Here is a 12,658-nt window from a genome sequence, read left to right as displayed (position 1 = left end):
TGCTGGGCCCAGCATAATTTTGGTGGCTTCAACTTTTCCGCCCTTATTCTTTCTGCCAGTAAAATAAGCTGTGTGTGAGTTTGGGCAGGCAGGGGCTGTCACACCAACCCTCACAGGTTTTTGTGTCTAGCTGGACACTGCAGCAGCAGGTGCCATCCACAGCCTATGCCCAGCTCCAGCTCCTGCTGGGGCTTGTTTTATTTACCTGAGGAGATGGGGACAGCAATAGGGGCTTTACCTAGGTTTATAAACCAGAAAGATTTGCCCTCTGGGTCCACGTTATCTAGCAAGATTAGCAAGCCTCCGTATTTGATGGAGGCAAGGACATTTGTCTGTTTGCTGTGTGATTGATCTTTTAAGTGCCTTTCTAGTCAATATCAAAATTCCCAAGATTTATCTTAATACCTTGGACAGATGGCTTCTATTGATTTGAATGGAAGTTGTGGAGAGGGGATATATTGGGAGTTCCTTGTAACTGTTTACAGAGCAAACAGTTTCCATCTGCTCTCTGTTTTATTGCAAAGCAAAGGATCACTCAGCTGCAGAATTTAGCAGATGACCATAGGGTACATGGGAAGGACATCCCACCAGTTGTTATCCCACCTGCCTCTGCTCCACCATACACAGTTCACCCAGCATCTGGAGAGTTGGGGGTCTCCATATACAGCTCTGAGGTCTCCATACATTTCCAAGGGGGTCTCTCACCCAGGAGGTGCTTCTGCCTCACCTCCACTCCCCATGCTCAGAAGAAAAGACAAGAGTACTTGCATACACATCCCAGACAACATTTTTTCTCCTGTTTATTTCAAAAGTCCTTGTAGTAGCTTAATTGCAACATTCCAAATGTCACCTGGAATTTGACATCCTCCCAAGATGTAGAGAATTCATACTTGATCATGTTTCACGGCATTAAAAACACACAGAAATGTTCCCTGGACACCACCAGTGGGTTCTTCCACAGTTTACTTAACCACCAGCTCTACACATCCTCTGCCAATGCTCTGAAAAGCAGCTGTACCTCAGCTGTCTCTGCCTTCTGGATCCATAACCACGTTCCTGTGAACAAAGGGGTGCCAAGCCCAAAATACCCATTTTTGTTTGCAAACTGTATATAACAAACCAGTAGAAACACGATCCGTGTTTGATTGGCTTTGTATATGGCTTTTAGTTCTCTTCATTCAAAGATCTTACAATGGGAAAATCCTGAGCTGATATCAAAAGTGGGACTGATTAAGAGCACTCACAATTATGGTAAGAGTTGGAGGCTAAGTTCCTGTCAACCCAGGATTAAAGCATTTTTAAAACTGCCACTTGTTTAAACAGATTTCAATCTTGAAATTTATTCCAGCTTAATGTTTTGCAAGGAAGCATTATCTGAAAGGGAGTAAAAAATCAATGCGTTCCAATCAACAGCTTTCAGGAAATTATGTTTCTTCATTTCACCTCTTAACTTGGTTAACATAACCAAAATTGTGATGGAAAAATACATGCATCTCCTTTTGAATTCTGCAGGCATTTAAGTCATTACATCTGTTTCATTAGGCTATTTACTACCTGCAATTCAACCAAGTTACTCCAGATTCAAGCCACGGGAACACTTGCTTCTTAGACCCTACCATCTCTTTTGGCTTATTTAGGTAATCTCTGCGTCTCTCTTCGACTCTTTCAGGATATGTTGAGTGATGTCAGGCACTGGGACCTGCTGCTGCTGCTCGGCTAAATGTCCTTTTTGTCTGACCAACACTCACCCGAAATTCCTCCTGATAGTTAGAAATGTCCCTGGCTAATACCCATGTGCACCACTGACAGTAAATTGCTTGTGTAACACTTGCTGCCATCCTCTCATTTCAGCAGCAGGGATGTGAATTGTCCCCAACAGTGTAGAAACAGCTGCAGAAATTTGTTCCAGAAGTGCCATTTTGGTGCTGCAGCTGTTTGCAGGGCAACGTCCAGTGCCTCAAACATCCAGCTAATGCTCTCCTGAACTCAAACTTCTCCCACTGCCATGAAAACATCTAGCTGCTGCAAACAGAGGCAGCTCTGCTCACAGCTTTTGCATATGAGATCCTTACCACCTCACTCATGATTATTTTGCTTGTCTGAAATGCTGATAATGGGTGTTTGAGTTTTCTGTTTGGGTTTTTTCCTCCTCTTTTTTTGAAAAGCCACGACCACTTGAAGGTCAGCTGCCAAATGGACCGAGTGAGCAGTGCAGGAAAATTGAAAATTATAACATCTTGTGCGTAGGCTGTGAATAAAGGGCAACACCCTTTCGATCATTAAAATAGAAAATGATCTCTCTGTTTTCCACTGTTTTTAGCCCATTAGGAAGGCAGGGATAAGAGCACACTGCTGATGATTTGCACCACTCTCCTGGCAGTACAATCCCTGGCTGCAGACCAGGGGCTGGCCGTGGGATGGATCCCATCCTGGCGAGGGTTTGGCTGGAGGAGGCAGCTGTGGTTTGCCATGACATTCAACTACTCTCCAAAAACCACAGGCACCCCAAGGCAGGGCCATTTTGTCCATTTTCTGCTGGGGGCTGGACCAGTATTCATGGACCATGGACATGCTTAAATTCAGGGATGGAGGCAAGTCTACCCCCGAGTGCTGTGCAGACCAAGGCATGTCCTCAGATACATTTTGCTTTCTTAAAGAAAACAAAAGCCTTGCATTCCCTGGTGATGGCAGAAATCAAGGCTTTTTTCCAAAAGACGCAGGTGCATTGAGCATTGGAAAAGAATGATAATTTTGGTGACACATGCCTGAGCTTTGGGGTCCAAGTGTATATTTTAGCACCTTCCTTTCTGTTCAGAGCACCACTTACTTTTGTTGATTCGCTGCACTGTTAAGACAACTTCTTGTTCTTACTGATAAAAATCTCTTAGCAAATATAGCCAGACTCGGTAATTGATTCATCTTGTAATATTTATATATGCTATCATCTTATGGAAAGTCTAAACAAATCTCTCTATCCATTTTATGAGGAGAGAAGGATCACAGTAGGATTGCTGCTTTGCCAGTGCAACAGGCACTGCAAAGAGCAAATGGAGTCAACAGCTGCACCTGTGTCCCAAACATTCCAGTTTCAGGAACAACCAAGGGTTCAAAGGTGGCCAGAAACTGCCTAGTACAGGTTATAGCACTTTCCTGTGCTTCTCCAAAGAGACTCGATGCTATGTCCATTATCTTTTTTACTTTTTTTAGTATTGGCAAACATCTCCTGAGGCTCAGCAAAGGGAACTGCCTGGATCCACCCAGCCAAGCTGCTTTAACCACCCCAGTGCCAACTCCCAGCCACCAAACCAATCTCCAAAATAACACTGTTGTGTATCAAGAGTCCATCCATCACCTTTGACCCTGTAGCTGTGTGGCCTTTTTGATAAAAGGGGTTAGCAGCCAGTTGAGCCCTGTGATTTATGTTTCTTTGCTTGAATTGTAATTGCATTAGCATGCCCATGCTTTGCAATGGCCAAACAGGTACAAATATTCAGGTTTTGAAGGTTTACACATGCAATTCTGTTTGCAGCAATCAGGCAGGTTTGGTTTCAATCCCTCCACAAGCTCTATTCATAGGAGCAAATGTACAGCATAGGGCATTTTCCAAGTGGAATGTACATACTTCTGACTTTTAAGAATTGGAAACAAATTAGATAAAATGGGGAAATGAAATAGGCAGGTCTTTTTGCACAAAATGGAATCACTAGCATTCTTCACAGAATTAATGTCAAGCAATTCTGTTGGTAGAAAAAATATTCAGTTTGCTAATTCCAACCATGATGTAATTTACAATCAGATTTTAGATTTTACAAACCAATTTTAAAAAGAAAAACGTTCAGAAAATTGACTAATTTTGGTGTGTCTGGGAACATTTGCTGGTGTTAATATTTCAGCTATTTGCAGTCAATGCAAAAAGGAAAGTGATACCAACCAGAAAACAGCACAGAGCTGGTCATTCCTTCTAGAATTCAATGCAGAAATGAGCAAATACCAAAACCAGAGGAATTAGTTGCAGAAGTAAAATTTTAAGGTTTGTAGTAGGAAATAGCAATGCCAGCTCAGCTTAAGTATCTACCAAGCTGTGCCCTTTCAAAAAGAAACAAAATAAACAGGAATACTTTTCAACAGGTTATCTCGAAACTCGAGTAATTTAATTGGCTGAAAATTTGGAACGAATATTTTTGCTGAGTGTATCCAACAAAGTAGTATTCTAGTGAGCTAAAAATGGGTTTGTATTTGTAGAACTATAACATTTTTATTTTTGTAAATAAACAAAGTTTACACACACAAATTCCCCCCACAAACAATCCCCAAACCATTTTTTAGATGTTGTGCTTTCAGATACTGAGGTTTTACAATAAAACTGGAACTGAATTCTTGCACTGCCTGTGCAGCCCATGGATGTTAGTATGAGCAAAAATTTCCTGTATATAATTTTACTTTGCATGGAATTGGAAATTATACCCATTGAGAAAACCTGGTGTTTGATTTGCACATTGTCAGAAATACTAGTAATTTTTTCACATTGTTTAAGTATGTTATTATAAAAGCATTCATTTTGCATTGACTCACTGGCTTTAAAAAGTACTCTTACTGTCTGCAAAGTACAAAAGGAATATGGGGACAAGTCTGTGTTCCTCAGGTTTGAAAAAGCATCACCTGCTGAAGGTCTGGTCCTGAAAACACTTGGGATATGGATGATGGGATATTGGGATATTACACACCTTCAAACCCAGCTAGATCCTCATGCCAAGTCTGGGCTTGGAAGCTGGACACACCTGGGCTTGACATGGCCTTGGGACTAAGAGGACTTGGAGGCATGGGAATCTGCACCTCTGATACACCCAAAATACTGATCACCACTGCAAGGGACCAGCATGACTGCTTTCCCAGTAAACGCTGGGCCATTGACTTCCTAACATCAGTGCTGAATGAAGATGGTGACTGTGTGTGGTCCCTTTCCCCTCTGTGTCTCACAAAATACCTCTCTCCACGTTCCAGACGAGGTAGCTGAGTCCACGATGCCACAGGAGCTCCTTGGGGGGTGACAGTGTCACAGCGTTGTGTGACGAGGAATAAACACACGAGCAAATGCAAAGCAAGTCTTTGGTTTTCTGCTGGATTTGCTGGAGAACCCTTCTAAGCTTTTCCCTTTCCCCACATGTTTCATTCCTCAATAACAGCACACTTGCTGTATTTTTTTTCCCTTCATCCTATATCGCCAAACATTTCTGGGTAGTCTGCAATAAACTGTATCTGTATTTACTCCCTCTTTTTTTTTTTTTTTCCCAGGGAAGGACAAAACACAATGCATTTGAAGACTGCACATCTGCAGTCCCACTTCAAAGCTAAACTACACCACTCTGGATCCTTAGAGTTGAAAGTTTGGATTTGACCTTAGACCTCTTTTTGCCTATGCAAAAAGTAGGGCAATTGCATTTTCTTTTTGAGGGTTTAAAGAAATATTGTAATTAGAGGGCGAATGTCACCCATTTAGCAAACAGAGAAAGAAAAAAGGTATGTGTCTTTATTGGTAGCTGCATTCAGACTGTGGCCATGTGAATCAAAGTAGTCCTTCCTCAGAGCCATTGCTACACAATGCATTTATTATGCATAATGAACCACTTACTGTGTATGTGCTAACATGCATAGCCTTTGTGTCAATCTCAGTGGAATTTTCCATACTTTCCTTATTTTCCACAATGTTGTGCTTCTCTTTTCCTAGCATTCATGAAAGCATAATTTGAGCTCAAATATGGACATATTCACAAAAAAAAAAAAAAGAAATTGCATATTTGTTGTACAATATGCAATGCACCCTTCATTAGTTGTTTTGTGTGAGTCAAGTAGTAATTTTTCCTAATTGAATTTATTATGTAAGACAGCATTTATTGTATTATTTAAATGTAACACTGCAGACGTGTGTTGGTTTGGAAAGGCACATTAGTAATCCAATTAGAGCAGCAGCCATACCCACAGATTTGCTATGCTAGCAATCAGCAAAGCACGATTTTGTTGAGATTAGCTCTGAACATTCACTGCAATGATTTGCCACTGAATATTTTTCAAGTTAAAGGCTAGAAAAATACTAAAATGTGAGAATGGTCTCATTGCTACAGCTAATTTCCATATAGTCATAAATTCATCCCACACAGGCCATCAGGTTTATACTGAGCCTACATGCCTGGTGATATGACCTCCACTGCTGCTAAAGTCTTTCAGCAGCAAGGCATGACTGAAATATGGGTAAATGGTCATAGTATACTCAAATTTTCACCCAGAAAGCTGGGGAGGAGAAAAGACTGAGGGCCAGGGCTGATGCTGTGCTGGGACAGCAGCACTACACCAAGAGAGCCATTTCTGGGTCACCTGAGCACAGCACAGGGCAGTCCCAGAGAGCTCTTCACCATGTGAGAATCCCAGTGGGATTCTTGTCTTCCACCAGTAATCCAGGTTGCAATCAGAGCTGGTAACTGCCTAAAAAACCTTTGTATGCATTGCTGTGCAATGTTGCTTCTGCAGGGAGGCAAAGCACAGCCCTGTCCCTCAGACACTGCTGTCTGTGGCCAAGGTCACTGAGATTGCTCTGAAGGATGTCCTTTGCACTGCAAGGAAATCAAGAGCCATTTCAATCCTTTCAAAATGAGAACTGTGTTTGCAGATGGGAAGAAACCAGTGAAAACCAGATGACATCTTGGTGCGACTCCAAATGTTGTCCAAGACACACACACGGAAGGCAGACCCTGAGAGGTCAATGTAGTGACTTGCCAAATGCCACAGGTTTCACAAGGAATTATTCCTTGCGACTGTTCTGCTCTGACCTCCAGGCTTAAGAGAAGATGTCACTTCAATTTGGTCACTGTTTCTCATTAATTTTCACCTAAGTTTTAATTTTCATCTGCCAGGTATTAGTGCAGGTGCCAGGTGAACGTGGTATCTCCTTTGTCCGAGCAGCTCACACCCATGCCATTGCTGTTCTCACTAGGGGCCAGCTCACAGAGAAATCCTAATTCCTGCAGCTTTCTGCTGCTCCTGAATGTTATTCCCTGGGCTCAGGCAGCAAAAGACCAATCGGGGGGACAGGGTCTGAGCTCAGGTCTGTGCTGCCTGTAGGCTCAGCAGGCAGCTGGGATGTCCTTGTGTCAGTGAAGAGTTACTTCTGCTGTTCTACAGGGTGATGCAGAGGGGGTGTATCAGGGAAGCTGAACTTTTAAAACCTAACTCAACTGCATTCTTTCAATGCTATCCATAATTAAATTTGGAAAAAACTAACCCACTTCAAGAATGTAATACAACTCCCAAGTTACCTGAAAAGAAAGTGCAATCTAGTGCAGTGTGCTTTCACTTTCTCACTCTGTTCCTCCTGTTTCCTTCTGATTTCTTGTGCTTCAGTCTGTGTCCAGGTATTGCTGGTATCTGCTTTGTCTGTGAAAATGAAATACCAGGAGGAATTGCACTTGGTGCAACTGGTGCACGTCTAGGGGTTAATTCATGAATGGAGCAGGCTGCCCTGGGAAATCCGAGCTGGACCATGCACAATAAAAGAGCAGTTAGGTGCCCAAGCCTGGCAAGTCTGAAGAGGAGTTTTCATTTATTGAAAAAAACCAAAAACCTAAAGGAAGAGCACACGGGACTAGCAAAGACTGATCTCAAGCCTCCTATGTGCTCCTGGCTTGTGTTCTCATGCACAGGGCTGATGGGTGCCCAGGTAGGGCTGGCAGGCTGAAGAGTAGAGATTTGGTTTCCATGCATCCTTGAAAAATACTTCTCCTACTGAATATGAAGGAACTGTAAGGCCACCTTTTGGCAGATCCTTCCCAGTGAGATCCAGGTCAGTAACTGTGCTCTGACCCTCTTATAAAATGAGCTTTGCTGACCAGATGGGTTTGGGGATTTTTACAGGTGGGGATTTTTTGTTAGGTCCCTGTGGCTGGCTTATGTCAGCTTCTAAGGATATGTGACCTGAAAGCAACAGGGCCACTGGTAAATAACTGGGCATGCACTTTCTATGCCTCTGAGGCTAAAGAGAAGCAAAATGGAGATTATCAAGGACCTTGGGTGTAAGTAAACATTAGATCTAAGTGAACAGAGCAGCAATCTGATGTTCAAATCCCTTGAGATGCCCAGATCTTGGAGCTGGTCCAACTTCCTCCGGAGTTAATAGGAACTGCAAAGGGACCTGCAAAGGCACCCCTGTGACTGATGGTACCAGAAAGACTTGGAAATATTTCAGTTGTGTTACAGCAGACTGTGTGTCTGCCTTTGCCTGGACTCAGAAAAAGTACAGAGGAGGTACGTACAATTTCATATTACTTATTTACCAGGCTGGAATAAGCAGTTTGAAAACAAATCATAAATTTACAGTTTAAACAGGATCCTAATCATAGTTATAATATTTATCCTTTAAAACAACTCATTGGGAAAAAAACAAACCCTTAATTTGCAAATTTGTTACCATAAAAATAAGAGTTCTCGAGCTCACAGAAAGCTGGTACATTTGTGCAAAATAATAAACAGGTAATTCTGTTTTTATGAGCAAAATGATTAAAAGGTAATTCTGCTGTAGCTTGGGGCCCCATCTGTTCAAACTCCTAAGTCCTTTGGGACAGAGCCTGTCTGCCCTGATTTATGTAATAATTCTAATGAGTAATAGTCCCCATGATGACAAATGCACCAAGATACAATACTAAGAGAGTTTAGGCTGCAAAAAAGAGCAGGGTTCCATTCACACTTCTGATAAACAAACACATAAATCATCATAGTAAAGAGATTTACCTGTGGGGGTAATCCCAAGTGGAAATAACAAATTTTCATTTTTTTTGGTTCCCTGCCTGTGCTGTTTCCCTTGCATCTCTGGAAGGCACCTGCCTGAACTGGGTCTTCCAGCAGTCAGTCTTTTCCAGACCATGACCTGTCCCTGTACATCCTGCCTCAATTTATCCTTCAGTGGGCTTCCAAAGGAGCACCAAACACCTCTTCCTGTCTCCTTAGAGGATGAGTGCACAGACAGCAAGGCACACTGACAGATGGACCTCGAGGAGTCTCTCTACCACCAAGTAAGCTCCTGCCTCTTGCATGCAGCCCCGACCATACAACAGGATCTTAAGTGTGAGTCTGTGCCAGCTGGAAACACATTACAATCATCACTGCTTGTTTCTGGCCAAACACATCTTGATAAAAGCTGTGACATTTACAGTGTGATACAGACCCATGTGTGATGGTTTATCTGCAGATCTGATTCCTTTTCGTTAGGAAAAAAGATACATTCATTGCCATAACTCAGCTGGCAGGCTCAGGTGTGCAAAACCTCAAATTTAAAGTTGGTTGTCCAAGGGTAAATTCCGAAACATTTTGCACTGCTAGAAATTTAAAAGAAAGCAAAAATGATGGCTACTCCAAACCCATGCAAAACAAAGTAGATAGAGAAAAATATCTATATAAAACTTCATGGAAATATTTTCAAATATTTCTAATATTCCTAGTTTTTGTTCGTCAGCTTGTTCAGTTTATTCAGTGACCAACCCACTACTCATGGTCTTGCCTACAACTCTTTCCAGTAAGTTTCCAGGAGAAGGCTTCTCAGATTATAAGCTTAAGTTTTGTTTCTTGCTTGGAATCAGCAGAAGCCTTTTTATTATCTTCATAGTGTAGTAGAGAGAATTTAGAGAAATGATCCAGAGCTGTGCATGTATTTTTGGAAGAGGTTTGCAGCAGATCCTCTGCATCCACTTGTCAGGCTAAACTACACACTCTAGACCAGGTTTGCTTTTGGCTCTTCAATGGTTTGGGCTAGCACAGGTTAAATACGACTTAAGATGGTAGCAGCAACAGCCAAAGGCCAATTTATAACTTGGTATCAACATTTTGGGGGAAGTAAGCTTCTGGGGGAACTCCAAAGCAATGCTCTTCTGTACAACCTGCACAGTCAGATTTGTGGGAAACAAGTACAGGGTTGGGGCCCTCAAAGGACTGCAGGAAAATGACTGGCATTAATGTCTGCAACAATACTGCAGAAGTAAAAGATGCAAATTTAGGACAACAGAGAGCCTACATTCATTTTAGTGACTTATTTCAAGGAGAAAGTAATGAAGTAAGCATTTTCGAGGTGACGCAAACATTTGACACCAGAGGTGCACACCAGCTTCTCTTGCACTAAAGTCAGTTCCTGAAGATGACAATTTCCTGCTTTCTGTTATTCAGTATGTAAGAACAGTTTTGCACACTTGAACACGGTCCTTGATAATCCCCTGACTTTTAAGAGTTAGGTGGCAGGTGGTCTTTCAGACAAGCCTGGCTAAACCCCATCATTTGTAGGAGGGGAGTTCAGCCCATTCCATCCTCTGCCACAGAAGTCAGTGGGATTATTGAAGGGAAGCACACTCATCCCAAAGCTGGTGTGACGACAGTCACCTGTGTGTATGTCATATTGAGACCTGCTACGAGGAATTGCTGAAGAGCATTGAGTAACAAGGCTCAGGACCAGATCCAGACTTCAGCAAACTGTGAGATACTGGTTAGCCAAAACTTGCCAACCCCATGTTTGAATCTGGAGCCCAACTTGCCTGCTTTCTGCCTTTAACTAACACAGAGTTTGGGTTCAGGCTCTATTCTGAAGAAGAACATGCTGGTTTTGACACCATCCTAACTATGCACATCATCCCTCTATAAATTGCACCAGATTCTGCATCAAAGACATCCAAGTCTCATTTAAAACTCCCTTAGGGGAAAATTGTAACATAATGGTAAAGATCTCACTGCATATTAGAGAAAACTTATAAAACCCCCAGAAAGTAAAACGCTGAACACCCAACGAATACCAAGGCTGTCTCTGAAATGTAAAACTTTCCAGTAGCTTACAGTGGTAATTCCACCCTAACCGCCATTTTATTTTCATTTAAGAAACGTAAGGAATTCCAAAAACTCTACCTAGAATCACTTGTTTCTGCCAAGCGGTTGTTCATGATGGCCAGAGCCCCAACCCCTGCAGAGAAGCCGTTCTGTCTTGTATTGATACAGACATTCCTGGGGTAGCCGTTGGCTGTCTCGGACAACTGCTTCTGCAAAATGGCCAGGGAGACTTTGTTGGAGGCTGTGAGCTCCCTCATGGAGATCATCTCTCCAGAGAGCCTCCTGCCCTCGGTGTCACTGTCGTACTGTCCGTCGGCGTCCACGGTGACGTTGTGGCGGCGCAGGCGGGCTCCCGGGGTGATGGCGTTGCGACGGCTGAGGCGGGTACTGGATTTATGGCACTTTGGGCAACATCTGCATTCGAATTTTTTCAACACCCAGTTCAAAATTTGTTTGATTACGATTGAGATGACATTAAAAAGGGAGTATATGCAACATACCCCCAGTAATATAAACATGAAGTTCCCGAATCTGTATAATCCCTGATGTTGGTACGTAGCCTTTTGGTTGCTTACCAAATCTCCAAAGCCGATGGTGCTGAAGGTGACAAAGCAGTAATACAAGGAGTCAACGTAGTTCCACCCTTCCACTGCCGTGTACATGGCGGAGGCGCAGCAGGAAAGGGTAATAGCAAAAATTCCCAGGATCAGCATCACGTGGTAAACGGACGGCTTCCAGCCCACGAGCCGACCCACCCCGGACACAGCTGGCCCCCTCCGCACGTTGGGAGGCAGGAGACCACTTCTTCTCAGCTGTCTCTCATAGCACGCCCTCATGATAAACGCCAGCAGGCAGATGATGCGCTCCAAGAAGAGGTTGAAGAAGAGGATAGTGCCGGCACACCCAAAAAGGCCGTAAAAGATGAGGAATAATTTTCCGGCCACGGTTGCTGGTGTGGTCATCCCAAAACCTACAGTGTGGAGATAAACGGGCAACATTAATAACACAGGTTTTCATGAGTAAGCTCAAGATATATGTGCCTTAATAAGACCTCCCTCTCTCTGGACAACAGGAGCGCTATCTCTAAGTCAGCTTAGGCCAACACAAAACCGAGTTTGGTAAAGAACGAAGAAGGCATCAAAAATTCAAGATTACTAAACCTAAAAAAAAAAAAAATCCATTCAAGATGAAAGGATTATCATCTGTATTAACAGAGCAACACAACTCAAAATGCAGGTGGAAGACTCACTGAGCCCAAACCTTTTCAAGGTGGGATGAGGGGAAGAGGCCATTTTCCTGCTCCCACACGTGTCAGCCATCACGACCCGATGGAAAGTTTAAGGTCTCTGTTCACAAGCTGTAACCCAGTGTAACATTTTTGTTATAGGGGTCTGATTATACCATTCCCACTGAGAAGATGGAAGTTTTCAGGTTGTATAACAGGAAAAAAACCCAAATCAACACATCCCAAATAACTGAATATTATTTTAAAAATAACAGCACTTTTAAGTCTTTTCCAAATCCCAGCTGTGACTAGCCCACCTGGTATCATCACAGAGGGAAGGAAAAGCCATCACACAGCAGAGCTGCTTGGCAGACTGGGGGCATTGGGAACCTGCACATGGATAATTACAGCAGGGAAAAACTGCCGCACAGATGAACAGAAAAATCAGAGTATACAAACTCTGTGAAGATCCAGCAACAATATTAATTCAACTCTTCTTTATATGAATTTCTTATTGTAATACTACTTATTATTATAACACTCATACACAAAGTTTTATAAGTAAGCAGTAATGCCTTGTAGCTA

The 12,658-nt window shown here is 42.8% G+C and overlaps 1 protein-coding gene across 2 annotated transcripts in view; it reads right to left on the bottom strand.

Annotated features, from left to right (window-relative positions):
• Nucleotides 1-764: 764 nt before the first annotated feature.
• KCNK12 (potassium two pore domain channel subfamily K member 12) overlaps nucleotides 765-12,658 on the bottom strand; it is a 28,515-nt gene continuing 16,621 nt past the window's right edge. For both annotated transcript variants that reach the window (XM_014877488.2, XM_088161045.1), the window contains exon 2: nucleotides 765-11,818. In XM_014877488.2, coding sequence (XP_014732974.2) covers nucleotides 10,923-11,818 — 896 coding nt within the window. In that variant the 3' untranslated portion in view covers nucleotides 765-10,922. The remainder of the gene's footprint in view (nucleotides 11,819-12,658) is intronic.

The sequence above is a fragment of the Sturnus vulgaris genome, chromosome 3 (assembly GCF_052056855.1).
Source record: "Sturnus vulgaris isolate bStuVul1 chromosome 3, bStuVul1.hap1, whole genome shotgun sequence".
NCBI classification, from domain to species: domain Eukaryota; kingdom Metazoa; phylum Chordata; class Aves; order Passeriformes; family Sturnidae; genus Sturnus; species Sturnus vulgaris.
The sequence above is the reverse complement of the archived record's forward strand: the minus strand, read 5'-3'. Positions and strand labels throughout refer to the sequence as shown.